This window comes from Pimephales promelas, chromosome 21 (assembly GCF_988280905.1).
Source record: "Pimephales promelas chromosome 21, fPimPro1.hap1.1, whole genome shotgun sequence".
NCBI classification, from domain to species: domain Eukaryota; kingdom Metazoa; phylum Chordata; class Actinopteri; order Cypriniformes; family Leuciscidae; genus Pimephales; species Pimephales promelas.
In genome coordinates, this window is record NC_142789.1 from 2321868 (window position 1) to 2337574 (window position 15707).

General features: G+C 40.2%; 1 protein-coding gene across 6 annotated transcripts in view; it reads left to right on the top strand.

Annotated features, from left to right (window-relative positions):
* The window catches only part of kif21b (kinesin family member 21B), a 100629-nt gene extending 86740 nt beyond the window's left edge, over positions 1-13889 (top strand). For 4 of the 6 annotated variants that reach the window (XM_039663338.2, XM_039663340.2, XM_039663339.2 and 1 more), the window contains 4 exons: positions 648-818; positions 3116-3315; positions 6830-6964; positions 12294-13889. In XM_039663338.2, coding sequence (XP_039519272.2) covers positions 648-818; positions 3116-3315; positions 6830-6929 — 471 coding nt within the window. In that variant the 3' untranslated portion in view covers positions 6930-6964; positions 12294-13889. The remainder of the gene's footprint in view (positions 1-647; positions 819-3115; positions 3316-6829; positions 6965-12293) is intronic. The other 2 variants (XR_005621595.2, XM_039663342.2) reach the window with 2 other exon arrangements.
* The last annotated feature ends 1818 nt before the right edge of the window (positions 13890-15707 follow it).

Consider the following 15707-nt stretch of genomic DNA (forward strand, 5'->3'; position numbering starts at 1 on the left):
CGCAAATTAACACAAAGTGGTCAAGCGACAAACTAGAAGCGGTAGACGTGAATTTGACACGCTATTCGCGTCCGGTGTGAACACAAAGTAGTAAGTGACTAGATAAGGCAGTTTGGGCCGTGAGTGTGTGAGCTGTTCAAGTATTCAAGTATTTCACGCACGTCAGAGGCGAAAGTTTCAAAAGTTTCGAACCCCGTTGGCGGCCATCTTTTTACAAGATGTCTGTTGTTGATGGGTCATTTATCGAGAGAGTCACCGCTCTGGAGAGCAGCACAGCGGCGTAGGGATCATCATCGTCGCATTTGGGTCCACCGGACCCCTCGGAGGCGAACCCAGCGCCTAGATGACGGCCTCTTTCAGCATTTTAACATGTGATCTATGGGTTTTTGCTCCCTTTTGGGACCTCCCCCTAGCGGATTTTCGATGTATTGCAGTTTTTCGCACTTCCGGATAGGCTTGATTTTTCAGATTAGAATGTTGCCGCTTGGTGTGGACGCTAATATTGTTATCGTTATAATAATTATCTTATAGTTTTCATTCTTGGTGTGATCAGACCTTAACAAGAAAGTTGAGTTCTGGAACTTTCAGTATGTTGGTTTTTTTTGAAGGAAAATTAGATTTCTCAATTCATGACTCCTTTAATGCAGATATTTGACATTGCGGAGGGAGCCCAGGGCAACATCGGACCGGCTCATAACTTCGAGCCCCCTCATTACGACGGGATTGAGTGTCTTGCTGTGCACGGTGACATACTGTTCAGTGGTTCCCGTGACAACGGCATTAAGAAATGGGATCTGGGTCATCAGGAACTGATTCAGGTGAAAATCAAAAGATTACTATTAATTGTATGCGCATTTTGGTCTTTTATTAATGCATGATAACAGAATGTCATGTTAACATGAACCCCTCCCATAATAAACACCCTGTTTATAACTATTTATGATTAATTAATTCCTGGGCTATGTACAATCATCATACTGTAGCTCACAGTCAAAGCAAAGAGCCATGTGTGGAGAATGCTTTTCCTTCTTTTCCCATACCAAAGATGAAATTTTAGTCTTTCAAAAAATGTCAGTAATATTTTTTAAAGTTAAATATTAATTTAAGAAAAAATAGCAAAGAACTGTGTGACTATCAAGCCGTAAGTGCTTTAAAGAGAATAAATTGCGTTAAAGTCAAGACATGATTGACAGCGACAAAATTACAATGTCCAAACCCGAAAAAGAATATATACACAGACAAATGATGTTTCATAAAGTAATAATTCAGCGTTTACCTATTGTTCCTGTGTCAATAGATGGGAGGTTGACGTCATGGCGCTTAGTAATAAGTTTGATTTGAATGGTTTCTCCGGCTGATTATATTTGACAAAAACACATTCCAGCGTTTCCCATCATCCAGAGCTAAAAGGTCAAAAATAATGGAAGATTATTATAAGACGACATGAAAATGGGTTCGACATATCGAATCTCCTACCCATCAAGGATATTTGAATTACGTATTACACAGGTGAATTTCATCGTCATGATGATAATTTCATCGCATTTTGATGCTGAAATTTGAAATAGAGAATAAATATCACCTGGAGAAACAACGTGCCATGATGACTGAAGCTCTTTATATGTATTTAGCTGTAAACATTTCCAGTTTATTGTCAGTTTTTGGGCATTTAGATGAAAGATTCCTTTATATAAAGCGATATCTTTGTCAATCTTTAATTTCTTTTCATTATGCAAATGTATGCACTGCAGCGCTCCCTAACTCTTATATTAAATACACACGCACATCTGGGCTAAATCAGTCCACAGCTGTTATTGCACATCCATATCTTTTTTTTTAATTATTATTATTTTTATTGACTGACAGAATTCCCCTCAATAGGAAGGTGCTTAAATCCAGTGCAGTTTACAATGTGTAAGCAATCTAAACACACACATTACTTACTCGCCTGTCCTCTCTGGTTGAACCACTGGGTAAGTTTGCCAAGATAAAGTTCTTTAGTTGCTCTCTTTTATGAGAACTTCGGTCCGTTTCCCCGCAGGCCTGTTGGCGGGATCAGCTGGAGTATGAAGTATAACACAATGACAACCGTACTTAAGTAAAAAGTAAAAAGTACCTAATTTTAAATCTACTTTAAGTATTAAAAGTAAAAGTACTTGCATAACAATTTATTCTCTTAATGACCATTTTCTAATGATTAATAAAACATTTAATTCTAACTCATTCAACCTTAATGATGTTCAATAATGATGGAAAAAAATTGTTGTCACCATTTTTGAAACAAGCTTGCAATTAGGCAATATAAACCATGCTTATCCTTACTATATGTTAATAACTATGTTTGGCAGTAAACGCAATTAATTTATTAAATTTTCGCGTATAAATTGCACAATAAACACACTGCTTGCGAGACGCATTTATTGTGACCGGGTTGATATATCTATGGCAACCAAACGTCACTGGTGAGACTTCTATATAGAACCATTTTTTTTGGTAAAAGGTTCTATTGGCCAAGTATGGAACCCCAGGGTTCTATATAGAACCCAGAGGAACCCTTTTTTAAGAGTGTATAGAACCTTTTAGGGGTTCCAAATACGTAGCGCTGATGGAACCTTTTAAGATTCTATATAGAACCTTTTCTTGTAGTGTAGAGTTCCCTCCCTGAATTAGTTGAGAGATATTCTTTCTTTGAGGACATTTCAGATCTGCATATTCTCCATTGTTGCGGCTCCTCTCTTCCCAGTCTGTCAGTAACGCTCTGTTTAGTTCCTGTCTCGAGAAGCCCCTCCTTCTGAAAAGCACACTGTGCTCTGATTGGTCGGCTGGAGCAGTGTGCTGTGATTGGTCAAGTGGGAAATGCCCCGCCCCATTCCATATCCGCCAGTTTCAACACACTAACTAACTCGACCAGACCTCATCCTGTGTTTGCGTATGAATTATTTAAATGAGCAATATTGTAATGTTTTGTTCCCTGAAGAAAACCAAGACTACAATGAAGGCGTTTCAGGGAGTTCGGAAACACTGACACTGATAAAGAGAAGAAATCCCGCTGGAGGGACTTTGTGCTTTTATAGAAGAGAGGTGTCTAAACCCAATGTTTCTTATTTCTCCACAGCAAATCCCAAATGCGCACAAGGATTGGGTGTGTGCTCTGGCGTTTGTTCCCGGGCGGCCCATGCTCCTCAGCGCCTGCCGGGCGGGAATGCTCAAGGTGTGGAACGTGGACAACTTCACGCCCATCGGAGAGATCAAGGGCCATGACAGCCCCATCAATGCCATCTGCACTAACTCCAAGCAGATCTTTACTGCCTCCAGGTGTGTAGGTCATGCAGGAAGAAGCTACAACAGTAACGATATGCGGTCATGGGAATAACGGCGTTACTAACAGCGTTATCTTTCTCGGTAATGAGTAATCAAACGAATTACTGTTTCCCCCGTTACAACGCCGGTCCCGTTAATGACAATAAAATGCGGCGTTACTATAGCCTAATTGGGCTCACTGAAGCGGTTTCCATCCGAGAAGGCTCTCTCTCTGCCATACGACCTGCAAAGATTTTTCTCTGGTGTGTGTGTTTGTGTGTGTGTGTTAATGAGGCGCTGGACTGAACTAAAGCGAACGCCGCGAGCGTGCTCGACAATGCGTGAGAGAGTGTGTCCGCGAGCGCGCTCGACTGCGCGAGAGAGGCCGAGTGTGTCCGAGCATTATATAGTTTGTTTATAAATGAATTACAAATTTGAGCATTAGAATAATCTCTGTAGCCTATTGCTATCATCTGCAACGTTTTAATTAATTTACATGGATATACAAATGAAATCTAAAGAATATCCTGCAGGGAACGTTCTGGGAATTCGGGCTCTCACTTCTTGTTAAACTGTTTATCATTTTAATTTTCATTTCAAAGAGTTTTATTATTTATTCATTTTTGGTACATTTAAGCATAATTTATTTTTAGACTTATTTGTTGGGCACTTGTGGTCTGTGATGTATTCAATATTAAAAGTTCTAAACCTAAAATTATGGTTTTTTTTGTTCGACTGGTAATATTTAAAATAATATATTGAATTTTATAGGCGTCTCTCGCATTGTCCCACAGCAACATTACGATAGTGTCGATTAGTGTACAATGTTTTATAATAATAATTTATTCTATGGTGTCCATTTCATTCATTTAAAATATTTAATATTGGGTGCATCCAAGTTATTTGACAGGTCTTTATTTTTTATTTTTTTAAGTAACGTAATACTTACTTTCCCTGGTAATTAGTTACTTTTATTAATTCAGTTACTAACTCAGTTACTATTTGTGAGAAGTAACTAGTAACTGTAACTAATTACTTTTTTTAAGTTAGGGTTTCCCAGGACATGTCCTGTTTTCATATAACAATATAACAATTTTCTATCCATACAGAGGAGGCATAACCTACTTTAAATGTATTGAAATTAATAAGGTATCTTTGAGTAAACTTCGAGTATCATTTCAGTTGGCCCATGTGTTTGCTGGGCCGAGTGTCCTGGTTTTTGGTAATCAAAATATGGTCACCCTATTTAAGTAATATGCCCAACACTGGTGATACGCAACTCATGCACAATGTTGTGGGTTTGGTTCTATTAGTCTCTTATAGGACTGGTCTACGAAGTAAGCACTAATTTTTACATTTGAACACTAGGGCCCTACGTAAAAATATTTGATCAGATGTGCCTTTCGTTTACACGGCGATGGCGTTTTGGCGGCTTAAAAACGCAAAAAAGTGAAACCACCCTCCAGAGTGGAAATCTTAAAAACGCTCCACCGTTGCGTTCCTGTGGAAAGGGTAAAAACGCAAAAGTCTGCTTGACAGTGAAGGTTGTACACAGGCGTGCGGACTTGGTGGTGTTGTATGGCAGTGCTTCACATTGCCCTCTAGCTGCCTGGAGTGCATACTACATTGAATTTCACACACTTTTGCGTCACCGCACACAGATTTCCCACCCAAAACGCTCATCTAAACGCAGAATAACGCCACTTTTGCGTTTTCTCTTCAAATCGTTTTCGCGTAAACATAGCCTAAGTTTCAAGTTGCAATGAAACTCAAGCAAGCAAGTGGCTGGCTTTATGAGTTGAGCGTGAATGTTTAAAGTGCCCGTGAATCGGAAGTTGCAAACGACTTTTCTCCAGTGTTGTGACGTATTTCCGAGAGAAACGGAATACTAAATGAGGCAAAATAGTGGGTGTGGCTTTTTTCCCAACTAGCACCTGATTGGATCTAGAAAAATGGATGTTTCATTCTGAAATGGAGGATGACGCAAGTTTACACACGCTGTCAATCAATGCTCGCTCGGCGCTCGCAAACACACAGCAGCTGTCAGTTGGAGGGGCGTGGTTATGGATTAAGGAGACACCCAAACCGTAAAGCCTACGTCATCGGGCAAGGTCCTCCAATGCAGAGGGGAGGTGCATTTTCAAAATTTGATTAAAGATTACGAAGCCAAAAAATTTTTTGTGTGGATTGACTTGCATGTATGAATTGTTCACCACAAAACGATCAATTTAGGCAAACAAAGTAAGTATGGTCAATTTTGATTTCATAGGGACTTTAAGGAACGAACCACTGCTGTGTGTTACTCAGAGATCCACTGCAGTGCTGCTGTGGCTTTGCTTGGACCTGCACTTTATGGACAAAAGTATTGGGAAACGCCTTTTAATTATTGAATAGATTTGTTTCAATCAGACCCGTATAAAATCAAGCATCTAGCCATGCAGTCTGCATTTACAAACATTAGTGAAAAACTGGGTCTGAAGAGCTCACTCAATTCAAGTGTTTTACTGTGACGGGATCCACCATTGCAATAAATCAGTTTGTGAAGTTTCATCCCTGCGAGATATTCCACGGTCAACTATAAGTGGTATTATTGGAAAGTGGGAGCGTTTAGGAACAGCAGGAGCTCGTCATGAAATCTGAAATTGCGCACTGTATAGTAGGCACTACATTTGGTTTGAAACACACTTGACCATTAAAAAATGTCTATATAGTATGAATGCAATTTGGTCGTTCTACATTCGCCATGTTGTCATTGTCATGTGACCTACGACATCAGTTGCGTTGCATTACCTCAGTCACAAATCCTCTCCTGTGGCCTCATGGGATAGTAAAGTGTCCATCGAATGCACACTTCAGACTCTCTGAATTCCGACACATACCAGACTCACATACTGTTTTTCGCCTACTACAGTATATAATATAGAAGTAGGCATGTTCAGACACGGCATTAGTCTGTATTTTATATTTCGATATCGTAGAAATATAAGACAAAAACTCATTCAGAGTCAGTTTTGCATCCATATATTGAATTTAGGGTGATTTGTTACTGCTTTCAACTAGACTACATCATGCAATGAAAGCATGCTCTTTAATCACAAAGACGAATTGTTTGTTCGAAAGACCCTTTTCGTATGTTGAACTTCCCAAATTAGCATGTGCATTGGGAAAACAAGATGAAGAGAACAGGTTTTAAATATGGTAATTTTGAAAGGATAATATAAGCAGTTATTTACGGCGCTGTAATGGTTCGAAATGGGTCATCAGCTCAACGAGTCCGTTATGTGTTGCTCGTCTGTTTCTGTGACACGGTTCAGTCTCTTACTCTCCTGTGATGTCTTTTTTCCAGACAGTAGACTACTTAGAAATGTTCACTCAGACTAATATGTTGTTAAGACCTACTTTTGTGCATTTCGGGGTGCTTGTTTAAGCAGATGGTGCAGGCAGGGGATTGTGGGATTGTTTGACTGTTGTTCATTAACGGCTGTCCTGTTCCTTCATCTCTCTCTCTCTCATGCCTTCATAACTGCAGTGACTGTCGTGTGAAGTTGTGGAGTTATGTCCCCGGGCTCACGCCCTGTCTGCCCCGTCGGGTCCTGGCCATCAAGGGCCGGGCCACCAGCCTCCCATGAGCCTCCACTAACCACCTCCTGCCCGCTTCCCTCTGGTACTGTCCTTTCTCTAGCTCATCTTATGTGTCTCTGCTTCAGTGCTTTTCTCCCCTTTTCCCTTTAGCGGAAACTCTTACAACATAGCATACTTACCACATAAAAGTGTTGGTTTCAGCCTCAAATGGTGTGCCGCTGATTATCAGATGCGTACTGCACAAGTAAAATCTTAAAGGGTCATTCAACCAGTGGAGACATGAATATGTATTAAAAAAAGGGGGTCATTTATGTAGCATCGTAAATTTCAAATTTGGGTCCTTCTTGGCCGATAAAAGGGAGAAAATGACTTTTTAGTGCTTGTGGATTGTAGACAACAATCCCCATAGTGCATTGCAATGCTCAGCTCCGCAGGCCACTCCCACTGCTCCGCCCATCAATGCAGACTAGAGTTGAGCTCCACTCCTGGAAATCATTTCGCACATTTCGTAATTGTTTAAAAAATATATATTGTGAATAGGGCTGTCAGTTAAACTGGTTATTAAACGTACAGTATGCGATTTTTGGCCACCAGGGGTCACTTATTTAAAATAATAACAAAAGACGTACTTTGATGACGTCGGGAAAGAGCGTGGGCTCACGGGAGTTGTTGTCGCTGTCAATGACAACCAGCTCAGCTCATGGCATGACATCATCGTTTCACAAAATATACGGATATACGGCATCTCTCTGTAGATTTAGCTTGTCAAGAAGCTTTAAATGCAACCCCAATGTTTACCTGTGTCATGCTTTTTCTCCTGTCCCAAACCCTTCTCGGGTCATATTTTTCACCCGTACGTTTGAGCTTTACTGAGCTGGCTGTAGCAGCAGAACGTGCAGGCAAAGTAATCGTGGTCCATAACTATAATACAGACGAATATAAATATTTATATTACGCCCCTTCAATGAATGACCTATTTTAGAACGTTTTTCATATATAGGGCGCACCGGATAATAAGACACATTTGACTGGGTTTGCTTTATGCATCCACTATGTGCTAAAGGCTAAAGAGAATGTAGTGAGTGCGCGGCGCCGGAGGTGAGGCGTTTATTTAGTAAGCATGAGCGTGCTGAAGCGGGCACGTACATTCGCAGCCTGACTCATAAGAGTATTCAATGTGCGCGGCAGGCTAACAGCAACAGTTGGCTGTTTTGAATGAGACGACACGGTTACTATGAACGGGGAGCGCTTTATGCTCGTGAGCGGGCACGTGATTTACACACATAAAAATACGTACTACTTTTTTCTTCGTCATTTTCTTTGCTTTATTGGCGGTAGTCCAGTGTTCCCCTTTGTGTTTGGCGGTTTCGCCAGGTTCCACAAGGAAGTTAGAGAAAATAGAGGAGTCAAAGGTTATATGACGCCATAGACGGGCGACGAAACGGAAATAAAGAAACGTCCCGTGTCTTCGAATTAAACTATACATTTCTCCGTATTTGAAAGTTGGTGGAAACTGTCTGGATAATGCAAGTACACATCTAACAGAAATATATAACATAGATAAAGTTATTTTTGCTATTTTTAAAGCAGAAAAAATACATATTGTGGCTTTAACGGTGTCAACGCAAACCCATTTTAACGGCGTAAATTTTTTTACTGTGTGATTACCGGTCTTTTTGGCCTAGCATACTTTGTAGCTTTTGCAACAGTACGCGGCATGCGCGCGCTACGCTCTGAAACCCATTCATTTCAATGCCCGCGCAAGGACGTCTTGTTGCTTCGCCGACCAAAGCGCAAGCGGATCTAGCTAGACCGTAAACAAAACAACAGGCACGCCGCACACACTCGTTTGGGCTTGCGAGCCGGCCAAATAGTTGGTTAACGTTACGTTTTGAGTGGATGACGAGCGTGAGACGCCGAAATGGACGCCAGTAAGATTCTGAATGGAAAGTTTACTTTTAAAAAGTTGACAAATGGTCCCATTGACAAGACCAAAGTGATCTGTGTGTTTTGTCGTTGTGAACTGAGCTATCATCATCGCAGCTGAAATACCACTTGCTGATGGCCACGCACACACACACAGCTGATGCGAATTCTCCGCCCCCTCGTCAATATCAGGACCTCGTCAGTATTTCTTTCACCCTTTTATTGATGGACAGTGTGTTACATTGTGTGAGAGATTATTTGCTCCATGTGTGAATGTTAGTGTGAATTTGAACACAGTATATGCCAATGTTGTTTTCAATAAAAAAATAACATTTGCACAACATGTTGATAAGAGCATTAAAATGAGAAAAAATAATGGGACAAAAAAAAATCAAGAGACATTTAGAATAGATAAAAATGTGCCATTAATTCCAATTAATTACAAGTTAACTAAGTTAACCTAAAAAAAAAAAAGTCAGTTAAAAAAAAAAAAATCTGTAAAAAAAAAATCTAGCATTTCGAGATTAAAGTCGAAATGTTTCGAGATTAAAGTCGAAATGTTTCGAGATTAAAGTCGAAACATTGTGCATTCATAACAGTGGGCGTCCACTGGCTCAGAGCGTGCGCGTGTGTGTGTAGTCGAACTGGCATGGATAAACACAAAATCTCGAAATGCTAGATTTTTTTTTTTCAGATTTTTTTTTTTTAGGTTGCGGTTCAGGGCTTTCGTACATTAATGCGGTTAATCGCGATTAAATATTTTTATCGTTTGACAGCACTAATTATGAATAAAAATTAACATATTTTTTTCACAATTTAGTATAATCTAATATTTATTGTAGTATAGCAGCATAAAAGACACAATTTTGTGGAAACATCTATATGAACATTTTCTTTTTTGGAATGAATTCAGAATCAGTGCTTTGCTATATTGTAGAGGAAGGGGAGATTTACTCCAGGTCGAGTGGGTTGACCGCCATCTTTAACACTGCTGGCCAAACAGACTCGTTCTGGCAAACACGTGACTGTTCCTGAAGGTTAAAGACGAGTTGAGCGACTGCCCTCGAGGGGACGCGAGCTGCACAATGTCTGAGAACACGGCTCAGCTGCGTCATTTTGTTTTTGTCAATTATTTCTCACTCTGTCAGTTGTATATCATCCATCTCTGTGTGCATCTTATCATACTCTCTCTCTCATAATTTGCACCGGTTTTGTTTCACAGGCCGACTTCTCAAATGTTTGATTCCACAGAAGTTTCCCTCGGCTCGTTCACTTCGGCCCAGTAAAGAAGAATTGTACTAATTAAACTTCATGTGTTGTTTTTTCCCCCTTTCAGTGTTCTCATCTTTCAGAGAGCAATAAAAACATATTGCACCTTCAATTGTGTTCAACACGGGTGGCGTAAATCCTTTTAATTGGTTCGAGTTAAGATCTAGGTACCACAAGATACATCATACTCTCGCCCTGCTCTACCAGGATCCACTGCGGTATTGTTGTTTTTAGCTGGTCATGTGTTAGCACAAAGCCAAAGTGCTGTTAGCAAGACAGGCGCATGTTAGAAATGTAGGCTAAAACATTCTTGTGGAACATTTTTCATTTAATCCAATTTTTGCATAAACCACATGAAATTGCATATGAGTTATGCCTTAAACAGGAAAAACAATATTCTACTGGGTTAAGAAATGATTTATTTAATTTAAGCTACATTTCCCTAAAAATGTGGTATTATCTTACACACACAGACACTCACCTAAAGGATTATTAGGAACACCTGTTCAATTTCTCATTATTGCAATTATCTAATCAACCAATCACATGGCAGTTGCTTCAATGCATTTAGGGGTGTGGTCCTGCTCAAGACAATCTCCTGAACTCCAAACTCAATGTCAGAATGGGAAAGAAAGGGGATTTAAGCAATTTTGAGCATGGCATGGTTGTTGGTATCTGAGCATTTCACAATCTGCTCAGTTACTGGGATTTTCACACACAACCATTTCTAGGGTTTACAAAGAATGGAGTGAAAAGGGAAAAACATCCAGTATGCAGCAGTCCTGTGGGCCAAAATGCCTTGTTGATGCGAGAGGTCAGAGGAGAATGGGCCGACTGATTCAAGCTGATAGAAGAGCAACTTTGACTGAAATAACCACTCGTTACAACCGAGGTATGCAGCAAAGACACAACACACACAACCTTGAGGTGGATGGGCTACAACAGCAGAAGACCCCACCGGGTACCACTCATCTCCACTACAAATAGGACAAAGAGGCCACAATTTGCAAGAGCTCACCAAAACTGGACCGTTGAAGACTGGAGAAATGTCGCCTGGTCTGATGAGTCTCGATTTCTGTTGGTAGAGTCAGAATTTGGCGTAAACAGAATGAGAACATGGATCATCATGCCCTGTTCCCACTGTGCAGGCTGGTGGTGGTGGTGTAATGGTTTTCTTGACACACTTTAGGCCCCTTAGCGCCAATTGGGCATCGTTTAAACGCCACGGCCTACCTGAGCATTGTTTCTGACCATGTCCATCCCTTTATGGCCACCATGTCCCCATCCTCTGATGGCTACTTCCAGCAGGATAATGCACCATGTCACAAAGCTGGAATCATTTCAAATTGGTTTCTTGAACATGTCAATGAGTTGACTGTACTAAAATGGCCGCCACAGTCACCAGATCTCAACCCAATAGAGCATCTTTGGGATGTGGTGGAAGTGGAACGGGAGCTTCGTGCCCTGTATGTGCATCCCACAAATCTCCATCAACTGCAAGATGCTATCCTATCAATATGGGCCAACATTTCTAAAGAATGCTTTCAGCACCTTGTTGAATCAATGCCACGGAGAATTAAGGCGGAAGGGGGTCAAACACAGTATTAGTGTGGTGTTCCTAATAATCCTTTAGGTGAGTGTATGTGTGTGTATATATATATATATATATATATATATATATATATATATATATATATATATATTGTATAACCACGATCAAGGCATTTGTTGATCCAATCGATTTTATTTCCTGGTTCCGCAACACGCCTCAGAATCACATAATCACAGTATATATATATATATATATAATATCAAATTTTCTCAATTGAATTAATCCCTGTTTTTTTTCTAGAAAATTAATGACATCTTTATAAATATGCACTTATTTTAACTTCATCCCAACCTAATGACTGGTTAATTTGCATCCCGCTGCGAGTCAGAGCTCTGAGACGCGGTGTGTTAGTTAAGATGCGAGCGTGTGGTTCTGTGGGCTGCTTCACACAGCAGGGTTTTGATTTTTATTGGGATAAAGCAGTTCATGCGCCTAATTGGCGAGAGGAGCGGGGACTCGTGTGGCGGTTCTCTTTGTGAACTCTGGGTTTTGATGTGTGTGCCATCTCTTCAGTGTGAGGAGTGTCTGAAGATTTTTGGCCTTGTGTATCTCCTCCACCTCTCATTTTATGTCTGTTTTTGTGTTTGTTTCCTCCATCCCACAGTGACATGAGAGTGAAGATTTGGAATCCGAAGATGGGGAAGAAAAGGTGAAGATCCTCCTTTTGGAAAGCTTGTTATCGATGGTGCCTTTTCGGGCTAATTGGACGCCACAACTTTAGGTGTCCCGAAACCGACCTTGGGAAGAAGTCCAGGGGTCAGCCGTCTCAATCCAGAAGGCCACGTGACACAGCCGTCTGCTTTAGAGGACACACAACTCGCCTGAGGAACTGCCGGTTGGATGTTTTAAGGTGCCATTTTGGTGATGCCGAAACTATGTAATCTGTACTATGAAGTGTCCTTCTGCACTTCCTGTCCAAACGAAAACAAGTTCTTGAGATGACTTCATTTGTAGCTGCTGATTTTCCTCTGGAATATTGATCACGTCAAGGAAACTGAACGATCCTTTTTTTTATTCTTAGAGAGCCATATGACTTTAGCCTTGACCTATTTCCAGAAACTGAATTGCTTCTTTTCAGTATCCAGAGGATCTTGTGTTTACTAAAGATGAGCAGGTGCGGAGTTGCCGTCAATCTCGGCGTCCCACGTTCCCTTAAAACATTGTGCAATAGTATTGACCACCACGTTTTTTCCGATACCTTCCTCTTCAGGGGGGTTTCTCTGGACATTTCAAATAACTAATGGCTTCCTTAAACATTGTACAGCCCTCTTCCGATAGGCTTCCTTTGCTTTTAACCTCGTTCGCTCCATCGTGCTGTGAATTTTATGTTTTCTACCTCAGGTTTAAAGTTCTTTATTGTCTTCTAGATGTGTGAACTGGTCTCAGAAGTGTAAAGCAGGACTTATAGGCTGCTGAGTGGACATTTTGAGGGTAATAAGCACATCTCATCGGGGGACTGTAGAGTTTGGTGACAGTTCCTGGCAGAATTAGATGTTTCCTCAGTCTCAAGCGTGTGACCGAAGGCATTGATCCCCTGAGGACCGTAGAGAAGGATTCATGTTGCTGGACACAGTCCTGGTACGACAAACCGAATTTCAGACGATCTAACAATGGATTGTTGGATATTATAAATTTGGTAATTTTGTTAGCCCTATATTTTTCTATATTATGCCCACTTTAAAACAGAAATGTTACGAGAATTTGCACAATACCTTTTAATATTTTCTTTCTTTCTTTTTTAGGGGACGGTTCACTCAGAAATACATTTGAATTTCTTTCTTCTGTGGAACTTAAAACGAGAAATACAATAGATTCTTCTAATGCCTATTTTCCATACAATGACGCTCCAAAAATCGAGAAAAAAAAAGTAATAGGCCTTTATAAATTTGGTGTTTTGAAGCTAAACAGTCTTAAAATTCAATTAGTTACTCAATAAATCTGTTTGTTGTCCATGTATATTCAAAAATGCCATTTAAAGAAGTCTCACATCTATAATGACTTGTTCACTTTTGAAAAAACTTTTGCTGATAATTTACTCACCCCCATGTCATCCAAGATGTCCACGTCTTTCTTTCTTCAGTCGAAAAGAAATTAAGGTTTTTGATGAAAACATTCCAGGATTTTTCTCCATATAATGGACTTCAATGGGAACCAAACGGTTCAAGGTCCAAATGAGAGTTTCAGTGCAAACTGTTCAAACGGCTTTAAACAATTCCAGATGATGAATAAGGGTCTTATCAAGCGAAACGATCGGTCATTTAAAAAAAAAATACAAATTTTTACGTTTTATAAGCACAAATGCTCGCTTTGCTCTGTTCTGTGATGCGTGTTTGTGACTCTCCTGTTCGAACTCGTTCATCAAAATGAACGAATCTTTTTTCGTGTCATTTGGTTAATTCAACGAACAAAATGAACGAATTGACTCAGAAAAAGATTCGTTCATTTTGATGAACGAGTTCAAACAGGAGAGTCACACAGAACAGAGCAAGGCGACCATTTGAACTTATATAACTTAAACTTTGTTGTTAATTTTTTTTTAATGAGCGATCGTTTCGCTAGATGAGACCCTTATTCATCGTCTGGTGTCGTTTAAAGCCCTTTGAAGCTGCACTGAAACTCTTGAACCGTTTGGTTCCCATTGAAGTCCATTATATGGAGAAAATCCTGGAATGTTTTCATCAAAAACCTTAATTTCTTTTCGACTGAAGAAAGAAAGACATGGACATCTTGGATGACATGGGGGTGAGTAAATTATCAGCAAAAGTGTTTTTCAAAAGTGAACAAGTCATTATAGATGTGAGACTTCTTTAAATGGCATATTTGAATATACATGGACAACAAACAGATTTATTGAGTAACTAATTGAATTTTAAGACAAAAATGGACTGTTTAGCTTCAAAACACCAAATTTATAATATTTATAATATTTTGGTTTTTTTTTTTAAAAGTGAACTACTACTGTACTTTAAGTGTGTTTCTCTCTCATGCATATATGAAGACTTGGGATATAAGTCAATATCCCAAGTGGACTACTTTATCAATTCTTTCAGTTACACTGAAAAGAACAGCTGGAACAATCTGCTAAACTTCTCCTTTTGCGTTCCATTGAAGAAAGAGAGTCATTCAGGTTCGGAACGACAATAATAATAAGAATAAAACACATATTTAGGTGATCAATCCCTTTAACCACCCGAATAAGGAGATCAGCCATCGATGTTTCTCTCTCCATGATAAAACCAGCCGTGTTAAAGTAGGTCAAATCAGGCGGTGTGTTTTCACACCCTGTTAAATGAAATAGGAAGCAGCCTCCTCTGCGTCGGAGGATTCGCCGTGCCTGATGGGGGTTTGTGGGCGTCTGCGAGCTTGTCTTGGTTGAACACAGGCAACTTTGTTTATTTTTACTCCATCAATCTTGCCGTGCCGCACGCCACTCCCTTCTCTGGCTTGCCCAGATTTACAGTCTTTTTTAATGAAACACATCTATCACAGAGATTTTTGGGCGGCCCTTGGCAATTCCCCACCTGAACGCAGTCGTGTACTCGAGCAACTGTGAGGAGAAGCTCTTATTTCCCGTCGACGGGGATGTGCTTTATCTGATGAACGACCCACCGCATGGAGAATCGCACATCAGGCGCGGTGGGATTCCCAAACATACCACAAGAGATTTGATCATATTTGCGAGTTACCCTTTTTGATCTGTACATTTTCCTATTTCCAAATACACCGTGATGTGGCATCGCTGCTGTCAGTCAGTCATTTAAAGCTACTGCAATGTGTTTCAAAGGATGAATCTTTAGACTGGAGACATTTGCATAATGTAGAGCTCATTTACATACATGCATATTCATGAGGAAGTACGCAGTTGAGACTTGCTTAGCTTTCTGCCAGTGGTTCGCAGCATATCCGCGGTTTTAGATCGGACAGTCATCTTAAGATTATACATACGAGTTTTTGACCAAATTGTCCATTTTTGTCCTTTGAAACTGAGTGATGCGCTCATAAAAAGAACAGTTTTTGG